Here is a 15,153-nt window from a genome sequence, read left to right on the forward strand (position 1 = left end):
CCGTCACCCATTACCCGTAGTTTCTCTATCACGCGAACCAACTTTCCACCGTTGCCAACCCTGTATATATATATATATTTTTTAACATCTTTTCGTACACTTCGAATAATCATTCGTTCCACGACACACGACATTTCGGTGGTCTCTCACGCCACGTGTACCGCCATGTATAAAACCGATCAGCTGATCGTAACAACAATGATACGTCAATCGACTGTCAAGTATGAGGGTACAAAAGAAAAAGTCAGACACTATAACCTATAACGAATGACGATAAAAGACAGAGTATATATCTTACGATGTATGTATAGGGGACCCCATAGGATGTAATTTAGTTTGCGTTGGTGCGGGGTCATTGTAACTGAACTCCTTTTCCGTCTCTCTCTGTCGTTTCGTCTTTAAAGCGAGAAGAATGGAAAATATGAGAGAGGGGACGAAGCCACCCGCATGTCGACATCGTTACGAACGCACGAAACCTTAATAACTTATGGATTGGATGCGCGTTATTGAACGTTCTCGCTAGAATCCGGGTATTACCGATAACACATATGTATAGATTGATCATATATATATATAGGTAGTACACCTTAGTTACGTAGCTAGATATGTACCCAGATACCTACCTACCTATCTAGAGAGTATCACGGTGCCGGAATAGCAACGATCGTCAGCCTCTACTAGACTCGGGTATAAATGAGAGCATTATGTCAGAAACCCGACTCACACAGGACCGAAGTACGATCAATCACTCGTACCCGCGTTAACACGCTTAAGCGCTTTGCCGGAGCTGGGCTTTGGTCATGTGAAGTGTTCATTATCGGAACGGTATCGTAGGCGTTACCAGCCTCCGCAATTCTCCGGTATCGAACAGACCAAAGTTTTTGGCAAGACTCGATATTTCCCGGAAACACGAAATTCACTTGTTTTCACGAAAATCTCTGCCTTAAAATAATTATAATAATTTACGTATATAATATATATATATATATATCTTTTTAAAAACAAAACGTATCGAGTACCAAATTTCCTATATACAACTGGGTCTCTCTGTAAAATAAAATCCGTTCAAGCTTCTGTATATTACGTGCATATATAAGGCATATATAGTACAGCTCATACGCGCACGTGTAATAGCACAGGGGAGGGTTGCTAGTGCGACATAACCAGCCGCTGCTTTTTTTTTTTATGGCCTGAGGCATTATAAATTCAAGCAATACACTCACTCCCTCGCGACTCGAGCTGATAAAAACGCCCGGGCTCTATTTATTATCAAATTTCTTTATGGGTTTACAAGCCTGTCAACGATGTGTTGGGTACTGTGTGTATCCTTGTTTTCACTTGTATTCGTAAGCATACCTATATATATTAAATGTACGCATCTATATATATATATACACGGAACGCGAGACTTTTCCTATGGCCACCGACCGTCGAACTTCGCCACCCCTTTCGCTCCGTACTTGCTTTTTCCTTCTAGTTATATTATATTACTGCATACACATAGGTATACAGGTATATCACGCGAACGTTGGTGCCTCGAGGAAATGCGCCTTCACCTGATATAACTACTGCCAACGGTAGTACGTAACGTTTAGAGGGAACTATCATTCAGAAAATAATAACCAATCACGGCCCTGATTTACAACCCCTTTCTTCCAGCACACTTTCAGGGCGATCCTAAATATATAGTAATAGTAGGCATAATACACGTAGCATAGACGTTTACCTGTTAGATAGGAAAGCCTGCAGCGTTCTACGGTGAGGACGCGAGGGGCGAGAGGGTGGACTCGTTGGTTATCTGAGATTTTTACGACGAGTCGTGTCACTTGGAGTGGGGAAGGGGGGGGGAGGATGACGTACCAATAAAATCTTCCTGTTTGCAGGATTAACGTTGCGCTCGTACTGGCTTCCAGTTAATATCAGATAAGCGCGCAATCCTGTACCTGTCTTCGTGTATATTTTGCTCTGTTTTCTGATGCTTTTGGAAAGACTTTAATGCATGGGAAGGTAAAGAAAAAAAATAGGGGAGAAATTAACGAGTCGTGGTCTAGTGGTCATCACCCTTCGATTAAGCAGTCGGGCCATTGCACCCTAGTAAGGGATGATTGATAGGCCGATAGAAGGGTGACGTATCGATATTCAATATTATGAAAATTTCATTATCGGTATTGCGTAATGATATAATGGGGGAGGGGAGAGGGTGGGGGGTTCTCGTTGGACGCTCGATTAACATTGTTAATTATACGATAATTAATCCAATGTCTATACGCGATAGGTGTTACCGTTCTCTCATACATTTTCAATTGGATTTCAATAATCCATACGCGATAAAATCACTGCTGAAAATCCATTTGGACGATTCGCTATTGACTCGGCGTTGTATACGTCTTCAGTTCCGACAACGTTAGCTTATCGGTTGTTAGTTTCGGAAGATTTGATAATTTTATTACTTGTCTTTTTTGAATGGCTGTAAGAACAGAGTGGTATAAGATTACTTGGAGTATAGGAAAAATTAAATATACGTAATTTGAATAGGCTGGTAAGCATAGACGTAGTGCACTAATAGGATCTTGGAAGACGGATATGTCGGTGCTATGTACGGTAGCTATCTGTATTGTGTATATATCACAGGGTATGAACACACGTATATAAAGAGATGGAGGATGAAGGATTGAACGAGTGAGAGGAGAGCAGAGGTTTCGGTTATAATCGAAGGCTGGAGAAACAGAGTGAGAGGTAGCCTCTTGGAGCTGTGTGGGAAGGAGAGAGATAGAGAATGAGAACGAGCAGGAGGTTTCGTAGCAGCACATCGACATCGTTGTAGCATACGATGTAAATTTCGCCCCTGTACGGGTCTACCCACACGATAGGGGGGAATCAAATCGATAGCAGACTAAGATATACCTATCAGTCTAATTGTCAGTACAGAAAGACCGAGAGAGACGGGGTGGTATTGGGAGGGATGAGAAGAGAAGAGAAGGTAGGCGAAAGAGGGTGGCGTTATAGCGATGGTGGCGATGGTGGTGGTGGTGGTAGGATATGCCAGGCATATAGCTTAATCACCCCCAGAGTCTCCCTGCGTCCCTCTCAAACGTGGTACCAGCCCTCCTCCTAGAGTAGCCAGCCTTCCGTCGTCCAATAATCAATAATTATACTCAAATAAAGAGCGAAGGGGATGGATGAATCGCCGGCAAAGGGTTAGAACGGAGCGCGAGCTAGGTATCGGTAAGATACCGAGAGGGATGAAGCAACTTGGCGGACGGTGTGGCACCCATCTCCCTCTCTCTTGCACTCATTCTCTATCCGTAGCTAGGAACACTATTTCTCTCTCGTTTCTCTTAGCCACCCTCTCTCGCTACCCTCTGCCATGGGTAACTCGTTTCACAACTCACTCTTCATCCCTCCTCATCCACTATACTCTCGACTCAGATCCATCCTCCTCCCCCCACGTGGTGTAGCTACCTATAGGTAAGCGAAAGCACCGATGCGGGTTTCTGACTTGCTTGACTCTCATTCACCCAGTGATCCAGGGCCGTCGCCGTTAAGTCACCAGCGGCCGTCGCGACGCCCTCCCACGACTCCGACGTCTTATTCGCTGTCTGACTTCCGGCTTCCACGCGCGTCCGGCTGGACAAAGGAAATTACCTATCTGGACAGTCGTCTTTGGAATATCATATATCTGTATCTTGGCGTCGCGACGCTCTGATCTTCGGGTTGGATGGTCGCAGCGCGTAACCGTATACCGAAGTGCGATTAATCACTGCAGAAATTCGATAAAAGGCGAGGACCGTGAATGGGGTCTGCGGCATCAGCCAAGGTAAAATCAGGACTCGAGTCCGAGTGGCACGCGTTTCCTTTTCTGTCGGGGATTGCAAATGAAATTAATCGCGACAGCCAAATCAAAGAGTCGACAGTGATCGACGAGCTCTCCGCGAGTAGACCGTACCTGCCCATTTGTTCTCGATTTTCACTGTACGGGAAGCCAACCTGCCTTTTTTACAATCGCCGATAATATAGACTATAGTATAGACAGTCCGCGGTATAGGTGGAATAGTAAGTCGAAGTCGAGAATCACGACTTGGCATCGGCAAGATTCGAGGGGCAGGAGCCTCTAGATACGCTCCTGGAAATGAGTGAGTTGCGAGTGTGGACCTCGTAGGATAGGGCGAGGCTGACGAGGGGGTTGAAGATGAGAATGAGAATGGGGGAGAGCACTGCTCCTCAAACCCACTCATCCCTCCTAACGGAGCGACTATCTCGGTTTCGTCTCTCATTTGAATTTGACCGATCCTGGCGTCGTGACGCCACCCGAACCAGCATCCACAGAGCCCACAAAACCTGATGCGAACGCTGCGTGGCATAGGGACTGTACTCTCGTCCACCCTCTGTCATCTCTCTCCTTTGTGCTCCCACTGGGCTACCCTCTGGCTCAGCCTCCCTTACGAAATCATCCCCACTCTCAAGAAAGGAGTACGCACGCACTCGTTTACGTATACACGCGCGGGACGACCCCTATATGCTTCATCCCCTATACGCAGCACTACGCGGATGCTTCTACGCAAGTCTAATCTGTGTCAGCTGATGAAGTCATCCCCCGTTCTGGGGGCTGAAATACATCTGGAGCTAATCTGACGTAAGGCGGACCAGGTACTTTCGCTATCGATGAAAGTAAACGTCTGCTTGACCTTCGTAGAAGGTAAACAAGGACTGGGAAATTTTGTAGGAAGCAAGATGGTGCATATAGCAGGTTCTACCCTTGACTCTCGGCACAACCATCGGCCAGTATTATACCCAGACTACCGTCGTTACCAACATTTACCAGAACCATTAGCATCGCCACCAAGAATACAAGCAACACCAAGTAAATGGCTGTCCGTACTTCGCCACTTTGGAAACTCTTGTGAAGTAACTGGGAACTTCTGTGCCAGCTACCCCGTGTATCCCCTGTAAGCAGGTCAGAAACTTCTTTCGACCCTCCACGTTGGCTGAGGTTAGGGCGGACCTCCTAACCTCCCTTCGCTTCCTTCGCCTCATCCACTTCCGACCCTTTCTCAATGGGACCGGGCAGCCCTTCTTTATTTCCCGTTTACTCAACTCAAAGAGAAGCCATGCGGTCGAGTCGATTTCTGATTTCCGAAGGGACTGATAGGGATAATTAATTTGTTCCTAAGCTGCCAACCCTCTACAAGGTGGTCGTCAACGGTACTACACTCGGAGAGACTTCTAGTTATCGTAACTATAAAACGCGAACTAATCACGAATAGGTGGCGCGTTCGAATGGGCGCATAATTCACGCAGTAACTATACAAATTTCTCCGAGCGCAATAGTCTTTAATGTATATAAAAATATTACGCGCGTACATTCGATATTGAATAAAATCTTTATAGCAACCGTAAAATTGTGTATAAACGGGTAAAAAGAGCGAAGACTGAATATAAAAAATAATTTTACATTTACTAGTCATAGGGGAACAGGCCATACGCGGTCCATAGACATGCGGTATGCGTGTAAGGTCCATTCTCTAACGAGAGCACTTCAAAGCGAACTAGAGCGATATTAAAATTAGAGATTCGTCATTGGCAGAGGGGTGGGTTTTGCTGCGCGAAGGGGACATTCGGTCGACGCTAATATTTCGAGAGTGATGCCGTGAGAGGAGGAAGGAGGAGAGGAGCTCCGGCGAGTATGGCGAAGAGAGACGGAGAGAGCGTAGGGTGATTCGAGCGAAGGGTGTTGCGATAAGGGGTTGCCTGCGGAGGAGCCGGGTAGATCAATGAAAGGGTTGCAGGGAGGATTGATCGCCGATAGGGAAATTTCGTTAGTTTCAGTCATAAAAGGTGGAGGTGCCGCGCGAGGAGAGCCCTAACTAACACACCGCCACGAGCAAAGCCACCCTTCAAATTTCACCCTTCTCAGTCGAAACCAGGGGCCGACGGTGGGACGCGAGGGTGGGTGGCTCGAGGAAAAGCGAAAGGGAGAAAGTGGCGGAGAAAGAGAGAGAGAGCGAGACGTAGACCCAGGAGGGAAAACTGAGAGAGGCTGGAAAATTTGTGGGAGGGGTAGAGGGGGGGGGATCCCAGCTCTCCCCCCCGCCCAGGAGGCTGCCAGGCTTATACCAACCGTAGAAGCACACATCGGAGTATTAACGTAATTTTAACCAATCAATGAGAAGTTCATTAGCCTCCACCACTCTGCCAGCCCTTCGCTAATGCGGCCCTTTCTCCCTCGTGCCTCTTACTCGAAGGATTGATCCGAAGGTGCCTATGAAATATGCCAAAATCCCGCCGTGCCGGCTCCCCGTGGCTCTGGACGATCTAATAAAATACCTATAAGAAAGTATATTGACGCGAGACACGTATGTATATATATAGCGAGGATCCCTTATTTTTGCAGCCTCCGGCAAGGCAATCAGCGGGTACGAGCTTTAATCGCTCGAAAACAGGGTGGACGTCGAGAGACGTTATATTAGTATTCTCGACTGGCACGACTGGCAAGGGTGGTTCTCACGTATGCATTTTTTGTACTGTCATTTGTCTCCAATATCTCTCGGCGCCCCCGGACACCCTTCCGACGTGAAAGCGGGGACAATATATCGAATAAGCCACAATGACAAAAAGAGTCAGTGTGCGAGCGACGCCGCGAAGGAAGGACGGAAGGGTGGCGGAAGGGTTGCGAGAGGGTGGCTCTCTCACACTCCGGCCTCCTTCTCCGCCTCCTTCTCCCGATGCTGGTCATACCGATCCTCTGTGATGGTGCCGGCGATACGGAGTTGCCAGTGGTAGGTTTGACGATGCAGGGGTGGGCTCAGGAGCGGAGACGAGGACCAGTGGGGAGGAAGCATAGGGAAGATATAGAGGGTATTTCAGGGAGAGAATGGCATTTAAAACCGAGACGCGGAGAAAAAGAGATTTGCATTGGCGAGCGCGAGACCTGGGGAAACCTGGAAATAGGCAGGGGAGAGTGTTGGCCGGCGCTGAACGAGAGGGTGGTTCGAAGAGGGCTAGACGGGGTTTGAGTAACGACACGTATCATACGTGTGTTATATATAGACACACAGAGTCCACGTGCACGGACGCATACCTACGCCGCAGCCTCTCGATATCACGTAAGTTTTTATCCCCCTTAAATTTCCCAACTAAAACCGCCAATTAAACCGTCAAAGAACTCAAGGGGTGGACAGAGGGTACCTCGACAACATCGAGAATTTTTCTAAACCCTCCCCCTTGCGTCCTCTTTCTAAAGCTCCGGATTCAATAGCTTTTTACTAGCCTCGCTCCTCTTTTCTTCCACTTTTCGCCATTTCTTTCGCCACCCACCTAAACTTTATCCAATGCAATCTCGGGCTTGCATCAATTTGCGTCACTGGATGTATTGCAAAGTGGTATCTAATCGTATTCGGCACCCGCTACGTGACGCTGCGATAATCTGTCTCTTTCTCTCTCGTTCTATCTACCAGTCTCTTTGTCTCGTTCCCTCTCTCTCTCTCTCTCTCTCTCGAATTCCACAACTTTCTCATTAGCCAGCGGTACAATGCGAGACGTTACCGGGGTATATCTGACAGAGTATAATAATGTGCTAGAGACGATCGGCATGAGCCCAGTCCAGGCAGCTGCCGCTGGCGTACCCGTTGCCACACTCCTTCCCGACTGTATTCGCGGATACTCAGGAAGTTGCGACGACGCCGAGTAAGGACACCCGGACACACACGTTTAACCGCACACGGGCGCAAAGAGCCACGCATAAATGTCAGAGATTAGCGGCCTGAGTTTCGTATCGAGCATTTCTGTCAATACGCGCTAGACACAATGGCAACAATTCGAAAGCTGCTGATTATGAAATAAATGCTCAATGCACTCCTCTCGTATCTCTCGACTATATCACGCCACTCCGTGCGAGTCTCGCGTTTTCACCTCTGCCTGGTCTATAACGTGTACAGATATACGTATAGCTGTACCGTGCGCGAGATAAATTTCTCGATGAAATTTTTTTTTTTTTTTTTTTTTTTTTTTTTTTTTTTTTTTTTTTTTTGGACACTCCCCTGTTTTACCATGAAAACGTGACGATGACTTAGTTGTCGTCTGAAGAACCTCGAGTGGCTGCACGTACCGAGGAGGAGGATACGAGAAAGGGCTGCTGCCCCGGGGAGAGGGTGGCTAGTGAGAAAAGGGAAAGGGGCTGATGGGATGTATCCATGCATTTGACACTCGGCAGAGAGTGTGTGTAGCACTCTCGTTAAAATTTCGTTGGTGTTGCCTTATCGCGGATTTCGTATCGGCTGGCACTTTGTGGCTTCATCCCTTCAGCCATCATTTATTCCTTCCCTTTTCTCTCGGCTTTTGCCGATTCTCCGTCTCTCTCCGTTTCTCGTTTACTATTATTATTCGTTGGGACTACCGTGTTCCTTCTCTTCCTGTTATATACGCTTTTCTCCATCTCCCTCTCACTCCCACGCACCCTCTGTCCGTTTCTCTCGTTCCACTCTCGTTCGAATATTTCTCGACCGCGAATTCAGCCCCATTGCTAATATATGGCTTCTGCCGTAGCCGCGCCAGTCGAGGAGCGTCGCTAGGTATTCATAAGCGTGTACCTCCCGCAGTAATGCGAATCAGAGATGCGGTTAATATTAATTTTCAGTTTTCGGATCGCTGGACCAAGCTTCGCGAAGGACGAGAAAAGGGAAAAAGGGATTCCGAGGAATAAGGGGATCGGACACGGTGCGTATCCAAGGGAGGTAATACGCACTCGTATTTAGCAGACTGAAGTAGAAACCGATAGACCGTGTAACCATGTAATATAGATTTAAGAGGATTCAAACGTATTTTCAGATACTTATCAGAAATCTTTATCAAGGTATTTCGATAGCTTGAAATGCTAATCTTTCTCTCTGAAGGAGTCTTAACACTTTTACGTATATTAACATTTTCAAACAGTTCGCTTCCATTAATTTCACCCTAGCTAACGAGCCACCCTATGTTTTTACTTAGTCCGACGACAGTGGCGCCATCGACGTCACATGTGCTACATGAGAATCGAAATTATCTTTCCCTTTTTGCGACGTACGTTCACCTCACGTGGATCGTTCGAGGTGAACCGATGAAATTTACAGTCCATCCCTTAACCCTTGTTCTCTTTTAATTTCGCATCCCCTTATACGCGCATAATGCGCATTGCACTTTTTGGTCGAATATTAATATACCGCAATGTACTTACCCTCGGCTAAGTAGAAATATAGTACAGGATAGTTTTCACAGTTTCGTAATTATAGTACGTGTTATACGTATATATACGTTGCCATGGTAACGTCGAAGAATGTCAAGGGCAAAAGAGCGAAAGAGCTTGAGACTCTGGTAATACAATGACAAACGACAACTAAAGAAGAAGATTTGCCAAGGAGAGTCAAGTTCGAAATACCGTCCGGTCGTGGATACGCAAGAATCAGCCGATGTCACGGCGACAAGGCAGGGTATGACTTTGCGCGATATTACAGCTTTATAATCCAACGTATATTATGCATAACAGGTAGGTATCAAGCGGCTGTAGGAATGGTTTTAGCGAGGAGTAGCTACTAGGTACACGGTGCTAGGATATGCGTCCCGTAATAAGCATAAATCCTCGAAGGCTTATCTAGCTGCGGCCAGAAGAATGCTAAAATAAAATATCATACATTTTACCTTCTACCCGTCGTACCTTGCGTTACGACTATTTCCAGTCGTCTCTTTGTCCTTTTCTCTCTTTAAAGCTACTTCCTCAACTTCCGCGCGTATCTCTACAGGCAGTCTCCTGGGCTGGCTTATACGCGTTACCATTCAACAGATCCAATATGGGTCCGGTCTCAAGTCGTTGAGAGATGAAAAAGAGGACGGATGGCCAAGTCGTTGAGAGAATCGTAGGTGGTTTTTGCAAAGGGTACTTTTGCCTATAAGGGAGGTGAGATGTTGGTCCAGGATTGGGAGGGTCTAATGAGCCGAGATAGATTCGGCCGCTGCTCCACGATCAGTGCTGGCTGACGGGGTTCTCGCAAGGCAGGGAAAGGGTTGAGCTCGAAGCCCGATCAGTCATTAGACAAGTGGGTATTCACATATATCGAGTTGTAAAATCGATAGGGGTGTCCGTTAGCCGTGTATCCTGTAAGGAGTCCTGGTGGGGATGAGATGCGAGCCTCCGCTCACCCCTTTCGGACCTCCTTCCATATACCTCCTGCTCTCTCTCTCTCTCTCTCTCTCTCTCTTACTCTCTCTTCCTATATTTCCCCTTCGACCCCTTTTGTTGCTTCGCCCAGCCACCGAAGCAAGCCAGCCACCCCAAAGCCACCCCCGGGCAACCAAGCCTCGGCCCCGCTAACGCTCCGAAAGCCTCCCCCTTCTAGCACCGCACGTATCCAGTCCTTGCATATTAATCCTGCCCATAATTCCCACTTCCAGTTTGGGCAACCCTTCGTTCGGTTGCCTCACTACACAGGGAGAGCCTGCCAGGCCGCCTCCTATCGATTGGGCTTTCTTTCCGAGCCCGGCTTTTAATTGGCATTCTCCTCTCGCGAGAACAGAGATGCTGCGTCGCTGTGATGCCCTCTTTCTATCTCTCTGACTTTGTGCCTTATCATAGCTTTCAACCCTTACATCGCCCGTGCCTCGTTGCCCTGCGACTTGACTCTCCACGTCTCTCTCGTCGACACACTTATTTAGGTTCCTTCAAGGATTTCTTTTTTATTCTAAATCTTGTTTCATATGTTTAATTTTTTTTTTTTTTTTTTACAATTTTTTGTAAAATTTAATCAACCCCTAAGAACGTCTCGCGATATTTTCTCGTTGAGCCTCGAGGTATTTTCCATAGACGGACGGACAGAGGCTGCGCGTCGTAAAATTAATACGAAGCATCGGCCATCTTGCTCACATATCTATGTATATCTGCATACGCCGTATATACAGTATATGTAAAGGGAAGGGGTCTAACGTTGGGCAGTATGTGAAACGGGAGTAAAGAGAGGGTCTAGAAAAGGAAGGAAGGAAGGAAGGGCTTTACGTACGTACGTTGCCGTGCGTGATCCGTTGTGCGTGTGTATGCGTGAAGATTGATTATACCGCGCGAGAAAATGTGATCAATAGCTCGACAAACAAAAGCCCAACGCCCATAATGCAAATAGCAAAAATCATGGAGGATTAAGGCATCGCCATGCTACGAGAAACAATACCTTCCTATCGTTACTTACAGCCTGACGGCCATTCAGTGCCGATTCTCCACTTCCGCCCGGAGAATCAGCTTCGTCCTCCCATCCCCTTACTCACGCTCTCTGGTCAGCTTTACTAACCTGCGTCCCCTTGCACCCCCTGCCACTACCAGCCCAGCCGATATCATCGATCAAGCTCTCTGTTTTCTTACATTTTTTTTTTTTTTCATTCCTTCAACCCCGTCGCTAGACTTGGACACTTTTTAAATTTTCAGTATTTTTCCCTTGGGATGGAGAAGCTAACCCTTCCAGATAATATTATTCCCACAAAGAGATGCAAAGCTGCCCTTTATGGCCAGCTTGCCTGTCGACTCGGCCCTCGAGGATTCCCAGCGAACTGGCACTGCTTCCATAGAGAGCGTCATCGGGGGACAGGGGTACGAACGGGGAAATAGAGAAAAGCCTCGTTACGCAAGTAGACACTTTCAACTTCGTTTATCTCTTTTCTTTTAACTCTGGAATTTTCCTGCCAAGCATCAAACCATGCCACTGGAAGCCGTTTGAGAATCTCACGTGATACCAATCTGAATACAGCGAAACGACCTACTCTCTATAATCGGGGTACCTCGTACCGTTGCGGTTTTTACGAATGGCCAGAAGACATTAAATTTAACAGGTCTAGCCACTTGCCCTGCTTTTAGCCCTGCGGCCGGAATTTAGCTACCTGTGTGTAAGTACGTACCAAGGGCGATTATTAATATCGTCGATACTCAGGAAAACGTGTAACCCCTCCAATACCCACCTACATACGTACCGAGAACACACGTTCCATATACATGCACGAATATTCCAACACGAATGGTTCTCGCATTCTGGCATCGGACCTGACTCGTCTGATTCCATTAGAGAGGAACGGGGTGTCCAGCCCAACCTTCTTTCCGATGGAAAATCGCGAGGCGGAATGGACGTGTCGGTAGAGCGAGATGGGTCAGTGGATAACGAAGGGGATAAAGAGAGAGAGAGCGAAAGAGAAGGACACGGAGGAAAGGTCCGGCACGGTTAGAATTAAATAATTCAGGAAGAACGGTGCTATCGTCCATGGCTAATCGATGCGACTCTGCTCGAGCCAGCAAAGTCACAGTGTAAAGGTAAAACGAAGAGTTTGACGGCCCGTTGAAATTCCTGGAGTAGCTACCTGTGCATTGGTATGCATATGTATGTACACGTATAGCTAAACGTAAGTCGGGCGTCGCGACGCAGCCTACTTTCGGCCTGTCAATCACTACCGGCGTTAATTCCTCCCTGTCTTTCAGCTCGGGGACTCCTGTATACCTATATATCCACCTGCCTCTTTACCTATATCAACCCACCCATCTACCCTTCCTTACTGTTTAGCTACCCACCCTGTTAACCTTAATAACGGACATTACTCGAGCCAATCGTAAGGATGGCTGGCCAAAAAGGAATAAAAAAGGATGTAGTCCACTAAGAAATAACGTATAGGTACCTCTTCAACGTATATGGGATATCGAACGTTTACAAGCGGCGCTCAGGTTCTCGAGCTTACCGAGAACGTCAAGAGCCACGAGGGTGTCCCACGTAACCACTAGACACGTATCGATTACGAGTGACGGGGAAGAATCGACGGATAATTCCACCCCCTGATAAATAAACTAACGAGTGAAAACGGCTCCGTACGTCGAAGCTCTTCGATTCCGTTATAGGACGAGGTACGGCATCACCTTATTGGACGCAAAATTTTACTCATCCTTAACCCTCTGTTGGTCAAGGGTTGCATTGTTTACGAACTGTCAAAGAAGGAACACGTGGACCGACTGTAGATATGTATACAGTGTATAAACTTACGCGTGCACACGTGGCTCAGCTACGGGACGCTGCTTAACACATATATCGTACTGACAACGAAATTCAAAGTTCACCCTACGATTAACCATCAGTTTACGTATATATCTATATATACGTACACTCGACTCGCGATATCACAAAAAGCTCGATTTCCCACTGACGCTTTCGATTCAATGAGGAATAACAATTAACTCGATCGTTTACCTGTGTTCACTGTGCATCCCACGAGGATCTACATAGGAAACGAGAAAAAGAGCATCGCGCGTGGAATTTCACCTCACGCATTTACGCACTCGGGTTCCTCTTCCCGTATGCGGTATATGTACAGGTATAATACGAGTGCCCAGAATGTGTGTACGTTACTGAAGAGATAGAGGAAGCGTGAGAGGATTCGAGAACGAGCGGTCGATCCCAATTGATCATACGGGTTAGCTACTCGTACAGAGTGGCTCACGGGTGCTGCCAGTATATTCCGGCATGCTGACATTTTTTATACTATTTTTTACCTCTTTTTACCTTTTTTTTTACCTCTTACTTTACCGTTTTCATAAAACTGTGAAGAGTCATCGATTCGTGGTTCAGTCATTAATAAAAATCCCACTTGTATAAACGGAACGACGTTCTCTTTAAAAATAAATCGGGGAACTGGTTTGTAATTAATGGCCACTGAACGTCACACTTGTAAGTTTATTACTGAGAATCCGTGTAATTTTTTTAATTGAATTAGCAAAATTGACATACCTACTGATTGAATCGGTACATAGAAAAAAATTTTTTATAAATGTGAGAATTTCATGTGGTTTTTACGATGGTATTTAGATGAATGATACAGCTCAGTTTTGAAAAATTTATACGTACGTAGCCTTTGGCTGGTAGAGAAATTTATTTGCCCTGCCGTGAACGAAGTGCGAACTGACACTACTCACTGAGCCGTCAGCCCAGTTAATGAATTTTACTTTCATTAAGAATTTTAATCGTCAATATTTATATATATACGAAGACATGGAAGTTTAAAATTATCGTAACCTCAAAGAATTGCACGAATATGTACAAGCATGACTCATATACCTAGCAAAGAAAAGTACCATAACATAATATTATACTATTGGAAGCTGCATCTGTTTCTTAGTATGGCGTAACGTTATACCTAGAGGAAGGGTGGGGGGATAGGGGTAAGATTGCTGGCAATAAATAATTAAGCGATTCGAAAGATCTTAGGGCTATATAGGGATGCTGCCGTTTGTAGCCAATGGTGGTTCGGGTTAAGTCAAAGAGAGAAGGTGGAGGGTCTATTTATCGAGGCCGATCGAACATTATTTAATTTAATCCTTGATAATTACATTCGGCCACTCGGTAATTAACGTTCTCGGTATTGGCTTTCCTAGTATATACGTGTATGTATATATATACAGCGCAATGAAATTCTCGATTAAATTAATAAAGGGTCCAACATTAAGCTCCTTAGCTCTGGTCCCGAGCACTTCGATAATAAAAGAGAAACAATAATATACAATTGATTCTCGTTTAATTTATTTCTTATCTTTTTTCTTCCTCAGATCGGACAACTCGCCGAGGAAGTGTCGAGGCTTCAGCAAAGTCTTCAGCGGCTCCAGGAGACGAGCGCCCAGGCGACGGCGCGTCTCGAGGAGGAACTCGAGGCCAGGAGACAACACATAAACAGACTGGAAAGTAAACTCGAGAGACAACGGGATTACGAGGATCTCAAACGCGAAATCAGCGTCCTGAGGTCCGTCGACTTGTCGCAAATCCCGACCGGCGAACCTGGCAAAAGTCTCGAGCATCTCCTGATGGAACGTTCGAAGGCCTTGCAGCAGGCGGAAATCCTCAAGCCACCGAGCACACCGGATGCTCTCGGTGAGTACTCTGAAAAATATCACTATCTCTGTCTCTCTCTCTCTCTTTCTCTCTCTCTGATTTCAATTATCACACTTTCCATATAAAAAATCAGAGTCATATCATAATCGCGTATAAGTTACTCGTTTGCTCCGAAAATGAAGCAAAAGTAAGCACCGTGTTCTCCTCGGGTCCTCCTTTGCGAATTTCCGTATAGCCCTCACGTTTCACGCCGTTCTATTTCGTTTGCGCAATTTTCTGACCCCTTCGC

General features: G+C 46.4%; 1 protein-coding gene across 11 annotated transcripts in view; it reads left to right on the forward strand.

Moving 5' to 3' along the window:
* LOC107269761 (homeobox protein cut) overlaps positions 1-15,153 on the forward strand; it is an 89,305-nt gene that overhangs the window by 54,876 nt on the left and 19,276 nt on the right. For all 11 annotated transcript variants that reach the window (XM_025087085.1, XM_025087084.1, XM_025087090.1 and 8 more), the window contains one exon: positions 14,585-14,903. In XM_025087085.1, the coding sequence (XP_024942853.1) occupies positions 14,585-14,903 (319 nt within the window). The remainder of the gene's footprint in view (positions 1-14,584; positions 14,904-15,153) is intronic.

Source organism: Cephus cinctus, unplaced genomic scaffold (assembly GCF_000341935.2).
Source record: "Cephus cinctus unplaced genomic scaffold, Ccin1 Ccin1_scaffold0689, whole genome shotgun sequence".
NCBI lineage: Eukaryota > Metazoa > Arthropoda > Insecta > Hymenoptera > Cephidae > Cephus > Cephus cinctus.